The 27,147-nt window shown below is 36.1% G+C and overlaps 1 protein-coding gene across 1 annotated transcript in view; it reads left to right on the forward strand.

The window, feature by feature from the left end:
- Window positions 1-8,933: 8,933 nt before the first annotated feature.
- Window positions 8,934-27,147, forward strand: part of LOC145764658 (reversion-inducing cysteine-rich protein with Kazal motifs-like) — a 53,065-nt gene continuing 34,851 nt past the window's right edge. The window contains exons 1-4 of the mRNA XM_082576303.1: window positions 8,934-9,069; window positions 12,936-12,994; window positions 15,021-15,104; window positions 25,122-25,158. Of these exons, the coding sequence (XP_082432429.1) occupies window positions 8,997-9,069; window positions 12,936-12,994; window positions 15,021-15,104; window positions 25,122-25,158 (253 nt within the window). The 5' untranslated portion in view covers window positions 8,934-8,996. The remainder of the gene's footprint in view (window positions 9,070-12,935; window positions 12,995-15,020; window positions 15,105-25,121; window positions 25,159-27,147) is intronic.

The following is a 27,147-nucleotide window of genomic DNA, read 5'->3' on the forward strand; positions in this document are numbered from 1 at the left end:
AAATTCGTTTTACCCACAATTCTCTGTGATAAAGGTTAAAGGTCATACTGTTGAATTCTTTTTTGACATAAAGTCACGTGGTTAGTTGGGTGAAACTTTTTTGAATTTTGAATTTTTTATCAAATTGTACTTTTAAAAATAAAATAAGACTTTTCACTAGCCAATTAATTCAAAAACAATTACTTTTTGCAATGATACAAAACATTAACTATCAATGAAAAGGTTATGAAAAAAATTACTAGGCTACTTTACGAATTTTGAAAAACGATTTTTCGGCTGACCTTCTCATAAGCGAAGTCTTATTAATGTTCCAAATTATTTTTTTTATTTTTTGTATGTAGCCTAGTGGTTTGTGGACAATTTTTTGTCTATGATAAAATGGTAATAAAAATAACAAAACTTTGGTTGGTTTTGAATCTTTATCCTGGGACTGACAAAACCTTGATAGATTAGGCTATTTCGAGGTAGTTTCGCATAGCCTACTTGTGGAGGCTTTTGACACAGAGCCGGTTACCTAGGGCTACCATATGACCTCTTTTAGGAGGATTTGTCCTCTTTTTTCATAAAAATGAATTTTCCTCCGAGGACACTTGAAAATGCTCAAATGTCTTCTTTTTTACATTGCTATCATTTTCAACGAGGTTTTATTTTTATGTGACCTTGGCGAAAGCTAAATAAGGCTAAGCAACGATACCAAAAAGGAAAAGTATGTTTTCTGTGAGCTGTGGCAGAAGTAGGTGGTCACAGCGGTAAACCATAATCTCTTCGTGGGAAAATTGTAACATAAGATTCCCGGATCCGTTCGTCTGTATGTAATGACCGAAAAAAAAACACTCCTTTGAAACGTCTATTCAAAAAGTGTATTTCTGTAAAATTAGCCCGCGGCTATCGAAAATGATTGCAACGCGATGCACCACTAAAAACTTGTCACTACAATCCAAATTACTTAGATAAAAGACGGAATTTTCGTCCAACTGGCAAGCACTAAGCAAACAGTTAAATATGCCTCCAACTTTCAAGTAACCATTTTACGAATGACTAGAATAATTTGCGATATCTCAAACTCACGTAAACAGTAACTGTGACGCAATAATGAAAGACATTGTCAAGCAATTCAAACAGGTGTTCAAAGGTGGTGATGCAATGTTTCATCAGGTCTTACGAACGATGGGGCAATATTTGGACATTTTCTAGCAATTTCCATGAAGTAAGATGCCAGCTAGGTTAAGTAGACCATAACGGTTTTATATGACGTTTGATTTGGTGAATAATTGTCGGGAACAGTAGGCCATCTTTGTTGTTTAAGACAGGGGTGTGCAACCTTTATTACAGGAGGGCCAGATATAAATATCTGGGTGAAACCGCGGGCTGCATGTTTATTTAGTATATGCTTTCTAGTAGTTGCAGGGAACAAAAAAGTGGTTTTTCTGTTATTCATGATATTCTTATGGCATTATTAGGGGACCTTATCTCTTTGCAGAAATAATAAGTTAGGCTAAGACGTATAAATTTCTGAAGAAAACTGCTATTCAAATTTATTGTCACACTGACTGTGAGTTCAGTGAGATATTTGAAGCTGGCTTCTTTTCCGGACGACTTCTTCTATTTTAGAAAAAAAATGTTCACACAAATACGTTGAGCCAAAAAGAGCAATTTTTGAAGTCATGAATTTTTTCAAATGTGGAAAGTCGTTTTGGTTGAGAAGTTTTCAGTAAGAATCGCCAAGATTCATTTCTAAATAGCCTACTTTGCTTTCAAATCCGTTTTCTCTTGAAGATCAATCAGTTCGTTGGATATCAGCTGGTGCTTTGTCAATGTTTGTGTTGAATGACGAAGAGAATAAGATTTGAAGTCCTTGAAACGAGTCAAAAATTCATGCAATAATTTTTCAAATTGGTTCGTAAGTTCAATTTTCTTTTCAGGATGCATTCCATATAGTCTCTTAAAGTTGGAAAGTGGAAAAGATTTCTTGTCTGTATATGGGCTTTCCAAAGTCGTAATTTGTTCATAAAACCTTTTATATGACCATACATTTGATTTGCATACTGATTTTTTCACTGCAGTCTGGTATTGAGATCATTCAGGTGCGTAGTTAAATCAACCAAGAAAACTACATCGCATATCCACTTTTTGCCTGCCGTTTCAGCTATTGGGTAGGCCTACCCTTTAAGTTTCAAAAAATTCACGACTTCTTTCCACAGTTTGTAAAATCGTCGCAATATGCAGCCCTTTCTTAACCAACGCACCTCGGAAAAGTACAGTAGCCCACATCTTTAGGCTATGTGTTGCGTTGAGACCATCCAAAAACATTTGAAACTGACGATGGTTGAGCTCTCGTGCTCGAATGAAATTACTGCCTTAACAACCGGGTTCAAGACGTGTTTGAACTTCAAGAATTTTGCGTACAGGTTTTGCTGGTAAATAATACAATGAAAAATTGCTATGTCATCATCGATTTTTCTCTCCTTCAAGGCAGACTTCAAGAGACCTATGAATCCAATGCCAGTTCCGGACATGGATCAAGCACCATCAATTACGATTCCGCATAAGCTGGACAAGTCCAGTTCTAACTTGTCAAAAGCATCAATTACTTCAGTAAAGATGTCAGCAATGGTTGTCGTGCCCTTCATTCACTGTAGTGACAGAAGCTCTTCCGATTCGTTCAAGTGTTTGTCCACTCCTTTTACATATATGGCCATCTGTGCTGTGTCCTTCTGGTACGTACTTTCATCGATCGCAAAAATCCATGAAGCAAAGTTTTTCACCTTATCCTTGAGAGTGTCACTAATATCACAAGCAAGGTCATCGATACGCCTCGCTATCGTCCACCGTGACAGACTTATTTTCTCGAACTCACTCTTCATTTTAGGGCACATTTCTTCTGCGACATCGATAAGACACTGCTTCACAAAATTACCGTTAGAATACGGTTTCATAGTTTGAGCTACGGTATTCTCTATACAATTCTGTGCCTCTGATCTACTGACGTTCCAAATAATTAAATACAATCGGAATAGCGGTGGCTGGTGGGAGATTTCTTAAATGGTTAACAGAAGGTGCGAAATGTACAATAATCCACTCTAATGAATTGTTTGCACGTAGACTACCAGACTAAACTAAATTATAAACACGTTTCGCGGGCCGCACACAAATCAAAATTGGCACATCTTTGCGGGCCGCATTTGGCCCGCGGGCCGCACGTTGCACACCCCTGGTTTAAGAAAACGATTTATTTACTATGAAATTGAGAATAGCCTACATTGCTTGCTGTGAATATGGTAGATAGCCTACCGTACATTTATTTCTGTGAAAAACGAAGGCAGTGTTGCTCGATGACCATGTCAGATGTATTTCTATTGTTCGACTCTTGTGTTGCCTGTTTGGATGAATACACCACTAATTTCATTTTCCGAGTTCACATCGTTTGATTGGATGCTTATTGCTTATGCTTGGCATTGATGATGTTAAACTGTTCGATCTGTAAGCTCTACACCAAAGCTAGTGCAAAAGCGTCTTAAACCTGATAGCTAGTTTGCATTAGCTTTGTTTAAACGAAGGCACATTAAAAAGTGGACATAATACAAAACTTGCATGTACATAGTTTAAATATTGCGGAACTATAATTTTTTTTTAATGAATTGTTAAAAATCGAGCAATTCTTCATCGGCAATAAGCAATGACTCAAAACGCAAATGTAAAACGCATGTTTTCTGTGGAGAAAATCAAATGAGCAGCAAAATGTTCATTGACTGAATCTGACAAATAAATATGTTATGTTTTTTATTTGTCCCTTTTGCTACATATAGTCCTATAATCAACTCAGAAGATGTAAAATTTGTTTAATCGTAAAAATCCACTGGCGTTTTACTTGCTTACTAAACATGTCCTCTTTTTGGGTGATGAAAATATGGTAGGCCTACGGTTACCGAGACTGACAGAGTGAAGTTTCCAATTGTTGAAGTACGTGTTGTTGCCAAGAGTTGTTCTATCCATTAAGTGCCGCTGAATGGAGAGCAGTCCTTTGCGTTGCTCAAACGCACACCCCGAGAGTCGAACCAGCACCGCTTCCCGCTTGATCTTGAAGTTCTTTATTTACGAAGTCACGCGTATAACCAACTGAGCTAGCGGGCGGACGGTGTATTTCTACAAGTTTATTTGATGAACTTTCTGTCTTTTTTGTTTGCAATTTTTATCTTGTGTTAACAAGAACCGTTATAGCGAAGTCTCATACAAGATTTGTTTGGTTGCCACTCACAACTTTTTTTTTTCAAATGACAGCCTAGCCTTCTGTGCCCATAGACAACGTTCGCTCCCAGATGAGCAGCTGGGCAGGCTGATGCGCTAATAAGCAGTTACCTGTCATGCTGTAGGGCCAGTGGCGTAACTACCCATTGGATCTTGTGGATAAATCCAGGGGCGGCGCGTTGCTGGAGGGCGGCAAAATGTGATAACGTTTTAGACGAACAAAAACAGTCACATTAATTTATTCTCGGAGAAACTCAGACTTAAACGACCTAAGTTAACACTGATCTAAGTGAAGCCAAAAAATTAAACAAGTTATGCCTATATAAAGTATTTTGCAACTTTTTTAGATTGTTCCTCACCATGTGGAATTTGTGACGGTTTAATGATAGGTTACTCATGCTGTTGAAGTAATAACACAATGTCGGTTGTAACTTGTAAGCTAGAGCATTGTTCAGTCAATTTAGCTTTGGTACGGTAGTTAAGTTTAGATTCGTTTAAAGTTTATTTCACTTTCGGGAAGAGACAGGAATGGACCGTGAGGTCATCGAGTCAACTGCCACCTTTACTGTCTGTCTGTGGTAGATAGACAGGATTCCTCTATCTTCATGTGTGAAGATGGGTTAGGTTATAATGAAAGGTTTAAAGTTTCAGGTCTGAAATAGATCACTTAGCTTAACTCAGCAAATTTGCAATTATGGTTATTGTTTCTAACTAATGTGCTGCAGATTCCAGAACAAGATGGCCTTTCAAGGGGCGGCGTTTCGTGCAAAAATCCAAGGGCGGCATATTGCGTTACTACGCCACTGTGTAGGGCTACCACCATTTGTGAAGAAAATCTAAATTTCAAGCGCTTGTTCAATTGGTTTTATTTCTAATTATCACAGTGAGAGCAGTAGGGGAAATCAGGCACCAGTGGGACAAACATAGTTATTTGGTCTTGGTTGGTTTTGGTTTTAAATCTTTATCCTCGGGCTGACAAAGCCTTGATATAGGTTATTCCTGTTCCTGGTAGTTTCGCATACTTGTAGAGCAGTGACGATCGGTGAGGAAAAGCAAGGAAAACAGTGCTTACCTGAGCGAAAACTATGCAAAGTATAATGACTGAATTCTAGATTTAACTTCTTATTATTTTTATCACGTCTATTTAACTTGAAAATTACTGTGTTCGTGACTAGAATTACTCGTAACGCTTGTGAGTAGTCTAAGTCCTCACCAAACCGCATGTCTTGCCTATAAATGCCAATTAACGCAAACGCTCCTGTCAGAAACAATCACTGAAGCTCCAGGGAAATCAACTTGCAAAGTTGCTTTCCCCAGTCCCCACGTTCAAAAACGTCAAAAAACGCCTTCGTTTTATCCAATCCTCACTCGTTTTGCAAAACGTCACCAGCTGCTTAGCCAATCAGATGCGTTATGGTTAGAGTTGCTTTCCCAGTGACGTCAATGCGTATAATCGCTAGACTATTTCGTCATACGCACAGAATGGTCTCTCGTCACGGTACACAGCACAGCATCATAAAGACGAAAAGATTGTTGCTGTTTTTTGATGTCTCCTCGCCATGTACTTTAGCCTACTAGCTTTCATAGTCATGCCTTTGCCCTTTTTACAGCGTTGACATAACGTTACTTCGCCAATGAACGTTCAGGTGCGGATGCAATATTTAGTTCGTTAAACTTCTATACGCAGGAGGCAAACTTATCCAGCTTTTTGTACAAATTGCTTGCGGTTGTAATGTTTTGGCCTAAGTGTTAGTTTTTGTAGTGTAGGCCTAACTGAATATCTGAGAATGAACATTCATGACGAATTAAATATTTAGACAACTATTATTCCATGTCTAACACTGGATTTTGGTCGTGCAACGTTAAAATTAAGATTGTTCATGACTTCTAAACATTAAATTGATGTATGATCACGACATAGGCGAAGCACAATTTGACAGATTTTTATTTTGTTTTAGAAATGCTCTCAGAGCGCACCAAATTGAAAGTGTTTTTCAAAAATTTCTGGGGGAGGCCCCCCAGACCCCACGCTGGAACCAAATGGAATGCACAATGGAATTGAATGTCTTATGATTCTTTTGAAGATATAGATTTGTCAACACCATCACATTGTGTTATGTATGTTGGCCATAGGCTATGCAGTATATGCAGGCTATGTGTTTGCATAGGTGTTACCATGGCCACCTAAAGATACGGCCTGATTTGTCACATTTTGCAGAAATTTCCAGGTTTTTCTAACTTTGGGCGAACGTTTAAATAAATTTTTCTAAAAATTAGATTTTTACGCTTTCTTTATTCTTTTCCCCAGATGACACAATAGGTTTTAACATCCTCACATGTTGAAAAACAAAGAAAATTTGATTTTGTAAATTTTAGTCAGACTGTTAATTTTAAATAACAGTCTGATTTTGCGTTTTTCAACTTACTTTTTCTCATTTGCTACTGCTTTCCCAAGGCAACAAAAAAGTTTTTTGTCATTAGGAAACCGCAAAAAGTAAAAACATCTCAAAAAATGTCAGTCAAGCACTAGCAGTAGCTGTAATCAAAATCTGCAAAATGTGACAAATCAGGCCGGATCTCAAGGTGGCCATGGTGTTACACTGTCCTGCAGAATTGAACAAAATGTCCCACTGGTACCTAATACTTATTTTGAAACATTTTTGTCTCTCAGTCCAAAAGTAGTTTAATGTTTAGTTATGGAACATGAAAGCCATAGGCTACATTTGTATATTTTATACTTAGAAGGTTTTGTCAGAAAATAACATTTTTTTAGTAACTTGAATAGCATTTCGGCCTGTAGCCTAAGCTTATTGTGTGGGAGGAAATTCTGAAGGATTTATGCTTCTAAAATGAGGGAAGGAAATAATCAGTTGATGATAAAGGAATAGAAAATAAAATTTTGGGAGCCCTACTCATTTGGTCTCCATTATGGTAGCCACTTGACTTAAACATGTTAATTCCTAGTTAGATCCCAATTACAGCAATGACACCGCCAACCAATCAGAAGTTATGTTGTCTGTGACATTATTACACGGACAAAATGATACGCTTTGAGCTGCACAAACCGCTGAACAAACAAAAAATTGTAAATCATTCGCCGTCGACAGCTTGGCGTAGAGGGTAAGAGTTAGAGAATACATTTCGATGACGTGTGTTCAATTCTGACCTCTGTATGAACTGTTTTGTCTTCCGTGAAAACCAAATAAATTTCAAAGCAGTGATCACTTCTCTGGTTGAGTACTAGAAGTGTCACAATTGGACGGTAGTCTCTTAAACATTCTTTGATTGGTTAAAGTTGCTATCCTCCATTATTTTCTTAATATTGTGTTGTGGTGGGATTGAAGTCATTGATTGACAGGCCTATTGATAATGTTTTTTTTATCGAGATTGGTAAGCTAACGCTTTTGTATTATAGCCTATAACTGTCCTAGTTTAAAATAAATCAGATGTTAAAAAGAATAATTCTTGTCAATGTAACAAAGAAGGCTACTCAAGATCCACCGCCAACTTTTTTTCAGTTTTACTGGGCCACAAGCAAAGAAAGTTTGGAAACCACTACACTAGAGCCTAGTAAACGGTTATCTATCACATTTTACCTGTCGAAAAGGCTTGGTTTTTGAATCTTTACCCTCGGACTGACAAAGCCTTTGATAGGTTATTCCTGGCAGTTTTGCATAGCCTACTTGTAGTTGTAGAGGTAGAAGCTTTAAAGAAAGTCGTCACTGATGTCAAAAAATGATACTTTGCTTACTGTTTGTCTATCTGCTTTAAATGTTTCGTCTAAATCCCAGCATAAATATGCCAAAACGGGTGTTTTTAATTTAGTTGTCAGAAAAAGTTTAAGTAGTAGCCTACTCAACCTACGGTGAAGCAAGTAGCTGAAAATGCCATTGAATTATTATCCGCTAATTAGCGCTATTGAGTGAAAACGCTTTACGTTTAACACTAGCGATAAACAAAAAGGCAACCAGTCAGGCCTCTGGCTTCAATCTGTCGCGTCGCTATCAAACTGCAGGCTATACTTGACAGCAACTGAGCAGATTTTGAACACAGCAGCTTACTGTATAAATTGCTTAACAAAATATTTTAGTTGGTGAGAGGTAGCCTACATTAGTTAGAAGCAAAGCTATTTCTTTTGTGGAAAAGTTGAGCTTGATTAGGGTGAAGTGTTACGTCAGAAAACTTACCTATTTTCTGAAAACTTAGGCTATTCAGGTACATAATTAGGGTTATTCTTTAAGTTGCTCTGTATATTGACGTCAGATTAATTCTAGATCAAACCCCAAAATCGTTTTGCTTTTATAACTGTTGTTGTATGGTGCAAATGCAATGCGTCATTGTAGTAACCCATTCTTGATTGTAATATAAGCAGCAAGCAGTATGTCACAGGTATTTGCTTCAACTACATTTTAACGACGTAAAGGTTACAAGTGTAATTCTGCGGGCAGCCTGTCACTGTGTAAGCACAGGGATTGATGCATTCCTTGCAAAAACTAAAACAAACAACCGGGACAGGAATTCGTTATCTTCGTGCACAAGCTTGTCATCGTGTGTGCTTGGATTGTGGCCCTCACAACCTCTGTCGTTGACATGTCAATTTGACTTTTTGTCGTATTAAAAAACGATAGAGATTTTCTTTTGCTGCATTTTGTATCTTTCTAAGTAAACAGAGAAATTCATTGTTTTGCAGACATAAGTAATACGTTAGATTTACATTGATGTTCAACTAATATGTAACAAACCTTGCTATAATGTTGCTGGAAAGTTTTTTCTTCATCTTTATATTAAGTGCTGGCGAGGCAGCATTCCATTTTAGACCTGACGGTGAGATATTTTTTTAATTTTTTAAAGGGGTGAACTTCAGTGGTTAAAAATGCAGCTTAGAAATATGATATAGTACACCAGGGGTTTCCAACCTGGGGGCCATGGTCCCCTGGTGGGCCATGAGCCTTTTTCAAGGGGGCCATAAAAAATTTTTAAATTTTTTTAATTTAACATCTCTAAGTCCACTCCAACACGATATAACAAAGTAACTATCATGTTTATTGTGTGTTGTATTTAGGATATCATTTTATCAATCTAACTAACGGTTACTGTATAAACAAGTTTTTTAATTAAAATGACGTTTCTTAATTTTTTCAAAAGGTTTGAGCCATTGATTTTTCAAAATCTTTAAAGGGGGCCGCGGTGTAAAAAAGGTTGGGAACCCCTCTAGTACACAGTAGCGTAGCCAGGAATTTTCAATGGGGGGGGGGTTTTGACGACCCAGCGGCGGGGGGTCTTGGGGGCCTCCCCCAGAAAATTTTGAAAAATTACTTTGAATTTGGTGCATTCTGAGAGCATTTTCAACAAAAATGTGGGTATGAATATTCCTGTAAAATGGTGCTGTCCGGTGGCATAGCAAAAGGATAAGATCATGTTTTCTTCGGAATTTTTCGGAAATAAAGCTAAGTCTCTATGTTTTCTTGTTGCTAATTCCTGGCTGAGATGTTTGAATGTTTGGTATTGGCAAAACTCGCTCTTTTAATGCAGTTTTGTTTAAAATTAGGCAATTTTTTTTAGACTGAAAGCATCATTCTCAATATCGTGACGTCACACGCGTGCCAAAGGGGGGGGGTTGTAACCCCCAAAACCCCCCCCTTGGCTACGCCACTGCTAGTACACTATAGTCACACGTAGGCTACCTGTCCCAAACAGAACTGCCAATAATGTGAGAAAAACAACTTTCAAAATTATAAGATATCTTTAGTGATGTGCTGTAAGTTTTGTTGATAGGGTCAGTAATACAATAATTTTGAAAGGGGAATTTTCAGGCTTAGTATTTCAAGCTTATCAAAAATGACACTTGAGCGAATGCTAGGAACAGCATCTCTGCACCTTTTTAAAACATTTTGAAAGCAATGCCCAGGTAGACTAACTACACCTATCTCTACAAACTAATAAACAGTAAACAGCAAGATCAATCAATGTTGGTTTAACTCTCCATTTATGCGATTGAGAAGCAGTGTTGCCAGATTGGGAGATTTCTCTGCAATTGGGCTACTTTTATTTGGGCTTGGCGCCAAAAAATGTTGGATTTCGACTTGCGTTTTTTTGGGCTACTTTCAGATTTTAATTCGGCGCCAGACGGCGATTTTTGGCTAAATGTTTGCATTTTCTCGTAAACCTTCAAATGTCCCATTTTCTTTTATAAATCTTGGACCCACGTGACTCGGAAGCTCGTCACAACTTAGTGAACTCATAAAAGTCGCCAATTCAACATGCATGCTTATGCTTTATGTATTTGTACGAATGTACATAAGGGCAGCGTTGCCATTTGACAGAATTCACTGCCTAATTCGAGAAACTTAGCAGAATTTTGAATCGTTTGGCAGAAAAATTTTGCGTTGGAAGCATTGAAAAATTGGCAGAATTTTGGAAAAATCCGACCAGCTTTTATGTTGGTAAAGTTTCAGTTTACTACGGAAAAATGGCGGTATTTTTCCTTTCGGCATGAGAACTGATTTTATCTCTGACCGTGTTGCCAATTTAGCATAAATTTCTTTTACTGGTCTAATATTTTTTCCAATTTTTACTTGGCAATTCTGATTGTTGTTACATCTTTTTTAAACTGTTAGGTTTGGTGGCCGTGCTTAATTTACTTTCCTTCACGTAACCTTCAAATCTGCATCGCATGCACGACTGCACGTTTTAAACTTCTGTGGTATTGCCACCTTTTCCTTTTGTTGGTTTAGTTCCCGTTCACTATTTGTAACTTTATCATTGCTGGTATTTTCCGACAAAGAAAAATAAATTGAATTGAATTAGTGTATGCATTTTATATCTACACAACCAGCATGCTGAACGATTTAAAAATAGGAATTTGTATGAAGTCTGTACATTGCATTGTCCCGTCTAAGTTTTTTTCCTATTGAACAATGCTTGATTCAAGATTGAGCACTCTACTTCTTGTATATTGTAACAGTGTATGCTTTTTGTATCTACACAATCAGCTTGATAGACAAACTGGGCTTACCCCCCTAGAAAGCTTGCGCCTTCGGCGCTCGAGAGTCGCGAGGGAAAATTGGGCTACTTTTAGATTGCTTTAGCGCTTTTTTTTTAAAAGAAAACCTGGCAACACTAATGAGAAGCGCTAGGGGCTAGTAGGAGCATTGGCGATTCAGCGACACCCAATGGATGAAGTAGTGTATATAGATGACGATATTTCATCTGCTACCAGAAACCTTACACAGTCAACTTTGAAGACCAGATCTGTGTCAGTGGTTTCAAAGCCTTTGCATGTGTTGTAGGCAAAACAAGCAGAACTAAGAATCTAATGATGATTTCTCGCCCTGAAAAGCAATGTTCTTGTATTGTATAAAATTTATTGCACACATTTCAATCGAAGATATTCTTTTGCTGTACTAACACGAAACCAGCGAGTGACTTTATTCAAACTTAGCATCAAACTAAACATGCTCACTCTATAAAGTATAAACAGCAAACATCTTGTTCTCATAATGGTAACCGCAGTAATTTCAGCATATGCTATAACACAATTTTTGTATTTTTACATCGTAGCCTACTCTGTAAAGTATTTCGCTGCGTATTTCGTGATGCTTACAATTAGTTAGCTAGTTACCTTCAAGAAATTGAAATTTATTGCATTTTATTAATATTTTCAGATTTCTGATGAGGGCTTAGGTTAAGCCGAAAACATTCGAATGTTAAACTATTTTGTAAATATGTAAAATATATAGCCTACTGTTGTAATGCTCAACCCTGTGGTATTGTTGTGTCTTGCCTGTCTTTGGTATAAAAAAGCAAACTCTCTCCCGAAACTATACTCTGTAAAGGTTTATCAAATTAGCAAGAGAAAAAAGTTTTTTCTTATCAACCAGCAAACCAGCCCTTTTTTTACATTGATTGTAACATCTGCAGACGTTCAATCAACGTAAAAAGAACTGATTTTCTATCTGGTTGACGGGTTTCTGGAAAACCTTGCAACTATCCAAGCAAACTTGTAGCTGCTTTAGGCAACGAATGTAGAAGCATCAATACACTAATTAACACAACCACCAACAATCGCTATGCTATGTCAGCTTTGAGGTTTTGAAAACGAGCTTTCATAAGCTCATCATAATTCAGATAGATTGCTAAACTGAAACGTTATTGTAGCGATAAAGATAAACAAATAATTTTGCCAAGATTGAATCTCTGACTTCACAAGCAATATTTATGCATTCAGACAGTAGGCCTATCTACTGTTTATAAATAAATGTATCTTTTGGAAAAAATGTTCAAAGCATAGAACTCAAAATCTAGAAACCAGGCTAGTAAGATGAACCCCTGTTAACTTGTTGTTTTAAAATTTAAATTTTTGAAATTGTAAACGCACTAGCGGCAATGGCGGATCCAAGAGGGCGATTGCCTCCCCTAAAATACAGAAAAGCAACTTTATTTACGGTGTATTTGCAAAATCGGATAATGTAGACCTACACATCATTATGTTGAGTTAATATCGCCCCCTTCCCTTAAAGCTACTTGCTGGAGCCGCCCTTGCGTCCAGCAGTCACTACTGTTATCTCGGAAATAATTTACTTTTTTATTGTAATATGTTGGTTAATATTAGAAAATCATGGCTAATAACAACATAATGTTATAAAATTTAAAAGTAGGCTCTCAGGATTTAACTTTTTTTTATTTCATAGACTCCTACTGCTGCAGATATGCCTCCATGCAAGAAAACTGCCAAGACATCTGTCTGGAGGTAAGACAATCGTTAGTTTTTTTGTTTGTCGTATCCAGGCTTACACCTGGTGGTTGGAGATGGGAAGGTAAATAAGCCAATCTTTGTGTCCATCTTCAGGCATGCCTCAAAGTGTCCCGCCAAAGACACAACCGCATGCTCTTGAGCGGTGTCGAACCAGGGGCTCTCACCACTCGGCTATGCAGCCGACAATCGTTAGCTGTCAACGTTTACACATGATACATTTTAACGTTAAGGTGACTGTAAAAATGTATCCAAAACAATATACATATGTTTTTTTCTAGTTTTCTTTTTTTACAATGGTGAAAATGAAAAATACGTTCGTCTGCCCAAGTAAGATTCACTTTTATTAACACTGCTCGTAGTAATAGTAAGAGTGTATAACTGTATATCCGAGCCAAACCACTTGCCCGTAAGCTGCTGTCAGTCGTCAGCAGATTGTCTTCAGTTAGATTTCATGGTTAATGAGAAAACATCTTGTGGTCTCAAGTTGTTGTGCAAGAAAGCCAAACGCCATATCTGTGCTTGTCCATCAACTGACTGCCGTCCAAGCGACAATGTCACTTTGGCTTATCAGTTGACTATCAGATGCCTGAGCCATAGAGCCCACTGGTGACAATTATTATCGCTGAATTATGTCAGCTTGAAGTTACAGATATACTTTCTCGGTGTTTTTCAGCGCATTGCAACAGGGAATCCGCGCGAGCCGTAAATTTTTGACTAAATTATTGAAATATGCTTAGGAATAAAAGTACGCAATGGCGTATTTCCCTTTTGTTTCATGATATTAACACAGCAAATGTTAATTTGTTTTTAACTTTTAAGCGTATTTTTGCATAAGACATTTTATTTAAAATATTTACTTTCGTTTTTTATGTGGCACTTTATTTACTGCAATTATGCGTTTCCAGCCACTAAATTAGTCCGTTTTTGACTTGTTTAAAACGTTGAATCAATGGAAGTCACTAAATTAATGTAAAAAAACAACTGATTTGCTGACTGAGTTTTTTCAAACATAGAGAAATAAAACAAAGTAACTTCAGCGGGTTTAACATGATGTATTACATACACAAATATAACATAACTTACCTTACAATTTTCATTTTATTTATATTGCAGATATGTAATTCCTGATGAGGACACATGTACGTGTCGAAAACGTTTGAGTTTATTTTAATTATGTTATATTTGTGTATGTAATAGGCTACATCATGTTAAACCCGCTGAAGTTACTTTGTTTTATTTCTCTATGGTTCAACAAAGCAAACTCTCTACCAAAGCTTTTTCAAACACTTTGCACTTCAAATTGTTTCAACAAAACTCTGAAAAGTTGACTCCACAGATTACATTTACCCAAGTCCAGCGCTTCAAAACTGACAAAAAAAGAAATAAAATTCAGTGTCGTTTTTGTAAAATGTTTGGTAATACCGACTGAGTAGCAGGGATCTGTAAACATGTTAGATGTACACCAAACTACTGCAACGCACTCAGCAACAGGACATGCTTTTTTGTATGGTAAATAACCTGAACCTTTGGCTAGGAAGTTGTTAGCTTTTATTTAATTTCGAACGGTTACAGAAAAGAATGTAGTGTTGGAGCTGTTTAGACAATAGGCTATGCCGACGGCTGATGGCATTGAAATACGATTTTCAACTTATTTAGTCTTGTTTACCCATTGCTGACTTTCGAAAGATACGTTTAACTTCAGTCGGTTATTTTTGCACTAGGATTTGGGCGGATTTGGGTATTGATCCTACAGTTTATATTTCTGAGTTTAGTATAAAATATTTTTTTATAGATGAGATTTACCGCTGAAGAGTTAAAAATCTCGAATTTAGATTGCAGTTTTATTGTCTAAGTCTGGTTATACCTTATTATTCGTAGGCTAATGTAGTTTTCCATAATGCATCAGTGTTTTGCCACCAAAGTTTAAAAACTCGGTCAACGTCAACTCATTTTTCAACCCAACAACTTTATTTTATCGTTGTCTAAAACTGACTTTCTTTTTTGTTGTTGATATTTTCAGATGTTCAAATCCATTGACCATGTATATCTTGCGACTCTCCAAGGCCTTCTACCAACAAATTGTCCACAAAACTCTCCTGATTTAGTAAGCATGGCTTCTTTTTGTATTGATATCTTGTTGATGACACCAGTTGTCCGCTTTTAAAAGTTGCTAATTTTTTGATATTCTCATCTTCATCAATGCGGAAAAAGACATCAGAGTATTATTAATGCTACGAGAACAAGAATGAACATTAGTGCGAAAGCATTGTTTAAGATCTTAAGTTTAAATTTAATGCCAAAAGTTTCTTCACCGGGGTCGTTCTGTTGTAACGACGTTTTGCCATTGGCAAAGTCATGGCTCAAATATTATCAACTTCGTTTTATCTTTTCAAAGCGGTAAACATTCCCTTAATGTTGGCACTAATGATGCGACTAGTTTATTTTAGCGTATTGTTTTTTTTGTTAATTTTGCATTTTTTTGTATAAATTTTGTGTGCTAAGACGTTGTAAAAATGTAGAACAACGACAAATCCTTTTTCACTCTTGCTTGAAAATCACTGAACAAAAGCAGTTAATATACTTTTAAAAAGAATATTTTTTATGTACAAATTTTAAACAAATGTAGGTTGTTAGTGGCTGTGCTTCATAATTTCTTGTCTTGTAATCACTTCCTTTCGTTAAAAAGACATCTTTGTTTCAGTATAAACTCAATCAAAAACAAAATGCGTATCAAAAATTTTCTACTTGTGTTATTCAGGCTTACGAGTGTTCAATAGAAAAGTATTTCATTTCATTCTCTTTCAAATATTTTTTTTTCTGAAAATTTTTATTGGTTTTTGGTTTAATTTAATTTTGTTTTTGAATAAACTTTTCTTCAATATGATGGTCTACTCGAATTTGAATTATACTTTAGGCCTAAATTATACTTTGATATGTAGCCTATTTCATTAATTTGTATTTCAAACTCTAGGTTTTAAAATCTTTGTGTCTCATTTATCTTAATGTAGCTTTAACCTATATCGTTAGTTTTTATTGATGCCCAGACAGCAAAATCAGTCATTTTTACATTGATTCAACGTCAGCAAACGAATGAATCAATGCAAAAATAACAGATATTGATGACTGGGTGAAGTTAATAATTTCAAGTTGACAATGTCGCTGACATCTTTTATTAATAAGTTGTAAACAAAAGTGTTGGATTATGACGCTGTATAGTGATGAGCGACAGATAGTCTCTCATCGATGTTTCCATAGCTCTTTCGTGACCACCCAATAGTGATGTGTTTTTATATTTAAAAATGACATTGTCGTATTATTTAAACTCAAAAACATGTCTTTAAATAATTCCGCAAAAACGCTTTCCTTTCTTTTAAATGTTTGTATTGATATCAACTCGCCTTGGTTCGGTTGGGATCAAATTTCTGAAATTAAAAAAAAAATAATAATCTATAACTTATTTGGAGAATGTTTTGCAACACCTACTTTTTTATATCAGTTAAGTCAATTTTACGGTTTCCTGGTTTAATACAAATATCGCTTTGATTCATAAGTCAAACTTCCAAATCATTTCGAAACATCTATAGCTGGGGTTTTGTCACGCACGTTTTCTTGCCAGCGACAGACAATTTGTTTGTTTTACTTCCAGCGATGATGTTTTGAGGATTTTACTGGAGAAAAAAAAACTAGTGTATACGCTGTTACATAATTTATTTTTAAATGCAACATTAGTTTTCATAATTATACATGCTTTTCCAAAAATAATTTTCTGAGGCGCACAGTGCGACGAAAAGAACAGATAATTGCTTAAAAATAGTTGTAATGTTGCAAAGAAACAATAAATTTTAATGAATTTTTTCAATTTGCAATATATGGAAACCAAAAATCAATTGCTGTTCCGAAACAGCTCAATATATAATATAGCCTACTTATAATAAAAATCATCCCAAAAGTGGTTAGTTGGTTACTAAGCTTGTTACTCTGGTTCGAACCCAGATGTGCTGGGATTTGGAACTCACATCTCATCTTGTCAAGTTTAAAAGAGGGGCCGGCAGACTTTCTGAATGACAAACAGTGCGGAGTAATGGACTCTCCGTCTTTCCTCATGAGTGCCATAAGGCTGCATAGCTAAGTGGTGAGAGCCCTGCGACGGCAGTCGAAAGGGCGCCAATTCGACACCGCTCAAGAGCATGCAGCTGTGTCTTTGGCGGAATGGCCCGTTTCGGTGAGTCCGATTCGGTGAGTCCGATTCGGTTAGTCCGATTCGGTGAGTCCGATCCCTTAACGGGGGATTTTTTCAATTTTTTTTTTAAATTATCGGGTACCGTAGGTCCGTAGCCTAATTATCATTGCCGTTTTAGGGTTAGGAGTTAAGGTTAGGGGTTAGAAGTTAGGAACTCACCGAATCAGACTCACCGAATCGGACTCACCGAATAGTAGCAGACCCGTCTTTGGCAGGACACTTAAAGGCATGCCTGAAGGTGGACACGAAGATTGGCTTCCTTGCTTTCCCGTCCACTTAATCTAAATCTTCAACCACTAGGTGTAAGCCTGGATACGACAAGCAAGTGCCATGAGCCTCGTACTTATTTTGTCATGCAGTGGTTAAAGATATGAATTAAGTAGATTGGAAGGCAAGGAGCGGTGTCGAACCGGCACCTTTTCGAACGTCGAGCCAGGGCTCTCACCACTCGGCTATGCAGCAGATGTGTGACTTCCATTTAACCATCCACTCTCGATATCCGAGTATGGGACCATTTTTAAAAATTGCCACGACAACCGTTCTTTGTTATTTAAACAATGACTTTAAAGTTTCTTTGTGCTTTGATCAAAACAAAATGGGCGTAAAATCATCTATTCGTTTTTCTTTCTTACAAAAACAGGGCAAAATTGTTTGCACAGGTTTTTATTGTTTTTAAGACCACTTAAAATGAGAAGAAATATCGTACTCAAGATTTGCTGAGTCAACTGCGGGCACTTAACCCTTTGCTTTTCAACGTTTTTTTGGAAGTTAACTGCTCAAGGGGGGGCCTTTTTTGGATCAAATTCAATCAGCTGTTACGTGTTATCTGCTGATGCTATTTCAACAAAAGTTGCACTGGTGTGAAAAAAAATCATTTGTCTATAAGTTTGAAAAGTCATTATTTTAAAATTTTGTATGTTAAACTTGATATTTCAATTTTTGCAAAGGTACCCAAAAACGACAATTTTGATTTATCTTGCCGCTATTTAATTACCGTGCTAATCCGATTTCATGCAAAGTTCTGAAAAACAATGAGCTCGATCGAACGCACGAAGTGTGTGTGCGGTGTGCCAAATCATTGCATTGATAAAGATTTACTTACGACTTGCGAGCAAATCTTATTGTAAGCTACTCATTGATTCTAAAATAGTTACAATCAGAGTAATATTGTTACACGAATTTGAAAAAAAACAAAACTGCGTTTGTTGTCTTACATTTTCGTCCTAAACTAATGCATTCCCAAACTCATGGCTAGCTTCTAGTTTTATGGAACCAAATTTCTCATAAGTAACACCTTAGCCTGCTTGAATAGCTGTTTACATCTTCGTTTGTGTATTTTAGGTCTACAATTGAGTTTGTAGTATGAATATTTTTAGTAGAGAGAAGACAATTGAACAAGTTGTTGAAATTATCTGAAATTTCTAAGTTCAAATTAGGTGCTTTTGAAATAGTGGATTTGTGTCAAGTCGCATCACAAATATCATGCAAGCTACATCATAAGTCATTTCGCTTACGGGTGTTTATAAACATGACTCATAAATTACATCCACCAACAATACAGCATTTACATCAACAAAGCTAAGTTCGAAGCTAAACTTTTTATTGAAGATTGTGTCAATCAATTTGAAATAACATTTTTAGTCCGCCAGCGTCGAAACAATGCAACAGCGAATTGAGGAACATGCGTAAACAAAGGAAATGTGAAATAACCCACAGTCAGCAAAGCTACATAAATTTAACGTTTACAAATGTTGAATCAATGTAAAAGGAATGGATTGCTGCCTGGGTCGTCATTGTTTGAAGCACAAAAAATACGCGTAAATGCGACAACATCAGCAAGGCAGCGATTATGTTTCTGGCCAAAAAAAAATTAACATTTGAATTCAAAGATAAAAATGATTATAACGAAGCTTCAAAGTTTGTCGTAAAAAATATTGCAGAGATACAATAAACATAATCATTTTGTGCCAGATTGTGAGAAGACTTCCTAGATTCTTTCCAAACATTTGCAGGATTGCAAATTATTTTTTATAATTTTATATTGCCAAAAAATGGCTTCTTTGTTGAAACAACGTGGCTACAATTCTATAAAAAATTCTTAGGCCTACTACATTGAAGTAATGAAATTTTTTTTTGTGATTTTGCTGATGACGTTTTACAATATCCGAGAAGTAAAAAATAATAATGATGAATTATTTTACAAAACCGTGGTTTGCAAGCGCTTCACAAAAAATTGTTGGGGGAAAATTTACCATTAGACGTAAAACGTTTGTAAAAGAAAATTGTCGGTTTACGTATTTATAATGTTTATTGCCCTGTTCGAATTATAAACTGCCTGTATTGTCTACCTTTGTGGTTGCCGGCCAGCTTAGAGCAGCATGCAAACTACGCGTTTATGGTATTTGCATCGTGTTATGATTCTCGAAAATTTCCCACAAGGTCTTTATTTTTATCGTGACATTTTTGTGCATTTTCTGTTCTAAACTTGAAGTCATTGTGCAGCACAATCCACATCGGTTTTTAGACTCAGTCTTCATTGAAAATCTTTTGTGTGGTGCATCATTTCAAGTAGTGTCTTCCCCTAAGCTGTTACACAAACCGCCCAGAACCAGGTTGATTATTATGTATCTTACAGCCGTTGAGAGCCCGTTATTGTATGTGTGGAATTATTACTGAAGATGTCTGACTACATTCATGCCAAAGTCGAGCAAATTCTGCTTTCGGGATCCTTGCCGTTATTTACGGTATTTTTTGTTGATAAGTTTAGGCAGCATTTTTCAAAGATAAATGAAGACATCGGTATTGTTCATCACTTAGATTTAGTTTTCTCAGCATTGTTTATTCATTCTTTGATCCACTAATTTGTCCCACTTTTGGTATAATCGGATCGTTTATAAATGGCGGGTCTTCACAATAGCCGGCCTCTTATACATTGGCGCAACGTATTCAGATGTTGAATCAATGATGAAAAAAGCTGATTTGTTGTTTGTCTGATGTGACGCCTAGCTTTATGCCTCTTCTACATTACAAAATATTTAGTAATGTAGATGAGGCATTATCATCTTCATTTTGCGCTCTTTGGAACAACACACAGTGCACTGTGAAACAAAAATGCAGGACATAACAACAAGTAGGCGACATAAAGCAGGGAAGGGACATATTGTAGCCATCGAGTTAGCTGCTACGTGTAAATGGAGCCTATCTCATAATTTTGAATGTATCTCACAATTACTGTTTGCAAAAACGCCATTTCTTCGGCCTCTCCCAAAAGCATTTGCAGTGATACATTTCCTCAATTGCAAGTTTTGTCAATGAGAGCATTTCCATAGAACGTTTATTTCGAAACCAGGTTTTCGTGCATTTACCCAAGAGAAGATTTCTTATTGTAACGTTTTTTATTCGTCAATGAATATTATCTGCTTGAAACAACTGTTTTGAATAGTTTGTGGCCTACATAGCCTACTATTTTGATCGTGGATTGTTATTCTTCTTTGTAGAGCTGATAACGCAAAAAACGTTTGCTATTATTGTTTCTAATTAACAGCTTTGTGATCACTGGCTTTTCTTTTGTGGCATAAGAAATAACGCGCTTTGTATTATTGAGGTCAAACCAAACAAAGGAAACCAAGAGGATGTTTCTCTCTGCTCGCGCATATCGATGCACGAAGCAATTATGAGCTTATGGCTTGTTATCGCAATGTAATCCATTTCACGCTTTGCTGGAAGTGAGCTAGAAATAGCAAAAATTCACCAAAATCTTGAATTTACAAGAAAACTACACAACTTTTAGCATCAAATTTAATATCATCAGATCCGCCTGGCAATTTTAGGAAAAGTCAAGAAAAACCAAGTGCATGGCGTTACTGTGCTTCAAATAATCAAAGGAAATATGAGGGGGGGGCCAAATCTGGCCTCCCTTTGAGGAGCAAAGTGTTAAGAAAGGAGAAATATGTCGGTCTGGTTAAAACTATTTGAATTCATATACAATTTTTTGTGTTTCTAATCTTAGGTTTTTAGTTTTAGTAAAATCTCTTCATAAAGTAAAAAATGCATTTTTGTGTAGATTTAACGTCAAATATCAGTCTTGGATTTTTATGCATTGTCTTAGAGCGGTCAGTTCAAAGAATTTGACTTTATATCTAAGAATACACGTTTTATTGACAAAAGTATAAAAACATCGCTTCTACCTCTTTAACAAAGACTTAACGTTGGTGAACGTAAGTTTATGTCAAACATTGTTAAACTGACTAAAAGCTGTTTGTCTGAGTAAACGTCCAAACCACCTATTTCAAATGTCTTCTCTATGAAGCAGACAAAAGATATTATGTTAAAATGGGGTTCAAAAGGGTATAATTTTGTTAAAGATTATCCACCCCTATTTTAACGCTGTTTGTGTTGTGTTTTAACCTAGTTAAACTGCACAACATGTCATGTAAGTTTTCACCAATGCTACATTTTATGTCACGTGATAGAGGTTTAACAGCGTTTTTACTAATGGATAGTTTGCAACAGCTTGATACAACCTCGCTTTAAGTTTTAGAAATTAAAAAAATTGTATCCCAATAAACATTTTTTTCCTCAGGCGAGCCATTGAAAAGATGCAAAATTGATTTTGTCCTAACTGATCTAAATCAAAAATTAAATTACCCAATTTTCACCATCTCAACATTTCGCTCAGAGTACCAAGTATGCATTCAAGAAACGTGTACAAACTAGAAGACATAGCTTTGGCAAACACTTTACTTTGTACCACAATTCAATTTTCAGCAAAGCCAAAGATATTACCATCATTTAAATTCAAATGACAGCAGAAAGAACTAATCTCTTTCTGCTTCCATTGGGCCCACGATAAAATAGAAAGAACAACATATACAGGTTTCACATATGATTAACTTGTTTTCAAAATTCGTCTCGTGTTGACCTGCTCTGATAACTATCGTAATGGTGACGTCACCACCGGTTGTCGCCGTCGAGTTGCCTTTGTTTTGACAAACTGAAGGTGATGAACGCCTAACGGCGACAGATTAACAAATATTATTTTGTTTAAACATCTATCTTGCCACCCAAAAAGTTTTGCGAAAAGCTAAGCGAATTTTTACGTTGAAATTCCAGAGATAAACGTTACTGTCATAAATAAACTCTTATTAATTGTGAAAAGTCGGTTTAGTGAAGAGGAAAAGCTTTAAAAATTTTGTGTGTGATTTTTAAAATTTGTGTGTTTCTCTTAACATTTTGTTGTACTTCTCATTGGTTTGACAAACTCACCATCATCTCCGAATCCCCTCTTACATTTTTACGCAAAGACTCCACCTGCAGTTACATGGAGAACCTTTCAGAGCCTTTAAATTTAAACACGACACCGTAAAACTTGATTAAGATATATTTAGCCATTGAGAAGATCTTCTTTAATTTGATACAAAATGCTTGCTTTTCTAATTGCCTGTATGTCTTTTTCTTCGTCTACTTCTTCTTCACAATAATTTGACAGATTGTCTGTCTTTTTACTACCCCGAGTGGTCGATGCTAGCTAGGTCTACTGTACATTGAGAGGTTAATGAAGTTTACCAGATAGTAGCCAATGTTGGTCTCATCAAACAAGACACGTACACCTTCTGTTCCATTTGATAGACAGAGTATCGTACAATCATTTATGATATAATCTGCGGTCTTTTTCTCTGTGCCACCAGTCCTAGAACTTAAACCGCTGCGTATTTAAATAATTAGAAAGCAGCAAGGATGCTTGATTTTACTGTAGTTCAATGCCTGATGTTGTAGCAGCTTCCATACGTTATCTGCTGCGTCTTGTATGTTTGTGTCTGCCCCCTTTTTCTCTAAACTTACAGACTTGTTTTTTATTTGTTTGGGCATGGCCACCTGGAGATCTTTAGGCAGCCATGGTTTGGGCTAAATCTAAACTGCTACATCTTGCTACAGTGCAGACCTTCAAACTTGATTGTGCAGTGAGAGCGAGTAATGTTTAAAAAATCTTCTCAGGTCCTTAGTTTCAATCTTCTGCTATCAGTGAAATTTTTATTTGTTATAAGCAAACTAAGCTTATAACACATTAATGTTTTGAAATCAGGGATTGGCTGTTACGCGCGATCTGGTTGTTTGTTGACTGGGCTACTTCTAGCTATTCAATTACAACTTTAATTGAGCTCTTTGAGAGACAATGCTTCAAAGGAATTTTTTCATCGATTCCCATTTTTCTTGAATGCAAAAACTTTTCTGAGTTTTCTGCTGGGCCTATTACTGTGAAGAGTGGTGCGAACGTAGGCACTGTCCGTTGGTTGTTGTATTTTGTGTGAAGGTATTGTTATGAATTTCTGACAGCCCAGTCAAAAGTTGTCAACAAAGCTTTGATTGCACTGTAAATAAACGGAATTGAAGGAGAAAATTTTTACCTAGCAAGTCAACTCCTCATGTACGTTAATAAGACAAAATTAGACACTTTTTTCAGCGTAAAAACTCTCACACGCTGATGGCCCAACTCAGTAGGGAACTTGATCTGAAATATTTCAAAGAACCATGAGCGCTTTGGTTTAATGTCCAAACAAAGTTTCGTCCCACTGTTTCACATGCATACTTTTGGCAATATCTTGCACAAAATCAAGTGTTTAAGCGTTTTTCTAGGTGTAGACAAAACGTAAAGTTATGTAGCTGCGAAGCTCAAGGCCGCAACCTTGAAATTTACAATAAACAACAGAAGGGTTAAGTTTGTGGCCAAACACGGATCTTCTCTAATCGATGACACAGAATCTCAATCAACTTGGCACTTTTTCTTTGATATTTTGATATTTTGATGTAAAAAGTTATCACGACTCTCATCTATGCTCCACTACCTTCTAAAATTAGCATCTGATGCCGGTTCAAATTGCAAACATCTTTCCATTGTATTGACCGTTCTGTGCACAAATAATAATTTATGTCACACGGTGTGACATTGCATTAGTTCCATCGGGAAAAGCGGTCAAGTTAAGGATATTTTGCTTCGTTTACGTATAGGCAAAACAAGCTATTGCTAAGCGTTGAAAAGTCGATTATGGAGTGGCAAAAGGATAGACCCTCAATTCTAAAAGTTCAAACAAAAGCGACTAATACGCCAAGGGCCCTATTTTTTCTGGGAAACTAACTTCCAAAATATTTAACAACAAAAATTGAGTATACGGGTTAAAAAATACAATTGATAAAATAAAATCTGCATGATGTAACGATGTATTTTTTATGTTTTATCTGCTCGTATGACGTAAGAAATGGAGTCTTGCAGATCGCAAAGTAATTACATGTCGTAGCAAGCTTTTGACTACCAGATCGTAAATCTACTACTCTACTGTAGCTATGTATTATACATTATATTTTTTTAATTTATTATGAATGCAAAAATCATTTTATATCAGGCCAGTAGTTTTCAAACTCTTATAACCTGTGGCGCTCTTCTCAACATCGATGTCCTATTGATTTTTTATTAAACAACGAAAATTCGTCTATTTACATCAAATTACTTTATCCATCATGGTTGACGGATCCAGTAGCATCCAATATACTGGATCACTCTTTTTCTCTTTCGCATTTTACTTTCTGTTATTGGTCTACTGCAATATAAACCCTTTTTTTCGATTTTACTGACTAATTAATTGTATTTGTTTATAATGCTCCCCTAATTTCTTACTTTTATTTCGTTGATTTAGATCCTGGTTTTACGGGCTTCCGTATTTTGCACCACTTTACTTGATGACAGATAAGCATCACCAACCTGGTTTTACTTTCTTGAAAAATCCAATCGTGTCTAAATGATGAATATTTGAACAAAAGGAGATTATCGATGGCAGTATATTGTTAGTAAACTATCTTGGAAGATCTTAATCTAATTTTGTCTTCCAGGTGGAATTTTGGAACTGCCTACGCCTAATATATAATCGTAAGTCCAGCACCCGTACTTTTTTGTTTGTTCGATTGTTATTTCTGAGCTAGTTAGTCTACTCGACGTGAAAAGCGACAGTTGGTGCTGCAATGTAGTTCCGAAAAGTTCGAACGCGTGAGACATCAAACGATAAAAATTTAGTTCTTTTGTCAAACTCCATCTCCATTCTCCATAAATATTGTCAGTATTTGGTCCAGCTCTAGCTGTGCAGTTTTACTGAAGACACAGTTCTATCACACGAAGGCAATAATCATATTAGTAATGTTACCAAATTAGAATGAGTAGAAATATGTTTTAAACTAATTTTTTTAATTCTTTCAAACATTAACTTCTTAAAAGTAACAAAAAAGGGTGTTAGATATAAAATCTACAGCGCATCTAGGGGTTATAAATACTATCTTTTAATAAAAATGCCCACCTGCCTAGCGTTGGTACAGTAAATTGACTGCTTAATCTGCTACTTATCTACAGCAGCGATGCTTTGAAAAATATCTTCACTCAATACTTGGTAACACTTGAGATATTGAAATCATCTCCACGCGAGACGTTAAGTCTAACTGACATGTCTAAAAGTTGTCTTATCCATTATCAAATTTTGAAAGATTTGGTCTTTCTATGTGAAGTTGAAAGTTTAGAAAACTTTTGTTTACTGAAATTCAAAGGTTGAATCTGTCACACGAATCTGTCACTTCAGCCAAGAAAGTGTTGTCAGTTTTTTTGCAGTGGTTGATTCGTCATGACTTCCGTCCTCAAACTTTGTCAATGTAGCTGTCAAATAAGAAATATTTTGTTTATTTGTGCTTTTAAACTCTTTTGCAGAGTACGCAATAAGTCGTATACAAATACATGTCTACTAGCCAACTCTAAAATAGTTTTTAATGTTACCTATCCGAAGAATGCAAGGGTTTTCTTTACAAAATATTGATGTTATACTTGGAGCTGTTGCCCATGGTTGAAAAAGAAAAGACAAAAAAGTTATAAAGTGTGTACTTTTGAATGCAACGGATAGATTTGGTTGTTAAAGATACCTCTCTCTTATTGTGCATTCAGTGGCGTAGTTATTATTTTATACTCTAAAATGTGTTTTCAACAAGAAAAAACAAGAAACATTTTAGAGTAAAATACAGAATTCATATCAGTGGGTAAGGGATGCTCGGGGAGTTTGCCTTGGTTTTGTGATAACGTATCCCAGGTCCTTAATCAGTCGTTTTCAAGCAAGGCTGCCAAATCCGAAAGCGTGAACTAGTTTTGTATCCGACAAAATGACACCGTTTGCTTTTAAAACTTCTCATTATTTTTTGCTTTGTCTAAAAAAGTTATTACAGTGGATATAAACGGCTAAAAGATATCTATTAGAAAAAAAACGTAAACCTTTAGTCTCAAAATGGCAGCTCTTTGGACTCACAAGATCTCTCAGATCTAACTTGCGCGCATGCTAATTTTTTTCGAATAGAATAAACTTGGAAAATAGTATTTCTAACCAGAAAGATTCCACTTCCGACGTTTATAAACCGATATCTAGTGGGAATAATCCCCCTTAATGCTTTCTATTTTTTTCGTGCTCTTTTTCGATGACATAAACCTATTGTCTAACAATGCACCTGGCAATTCCCATGGAAGTTGGAATCATACATTACGATTATCCATAATAGCATTCTATTACATGAGATAAGTTTACAGAGAGGTCACTGGTTTATTGAGGCGATAGTTGAAATTTTCTGAAATTATTCAGCCGAAACTTTATCAAAAGGGTATGTATCAATACCTATAATTTAAGCTCTCAAATGTACTTCTGCTTATCAAGGCCTTTACAACAAATTATTGAAACTAAGCCTATCTAAGTCCATGGTATTACACAACGTACTGGGTATTTCTTATGGGAAAGGTCGATGTTGCTTAAAATCGCTAAAACAAAAACATAGTTTATTTGATGTAGCTGTTTCGTATGACGCTATTTTGTTACAATTTCAAGCAGTTTTTATTTAG

Source organism: Aplidium turbinatum, chromosome 2, assembly GCF_918807975.1.
Source record: "Aplidium turbinatum chromosome 2, kaAplTurb1.1, whole genome shotgun sequence".
In the NCBI taxonomy this organism is placed as follows: domain Eukaryota; kingdom Metazoa; phylum Chordata; class Ascidiacea; order Aplousobranchia; family Polyclinidae; genus Aplidium; species Aplidium turbinatum.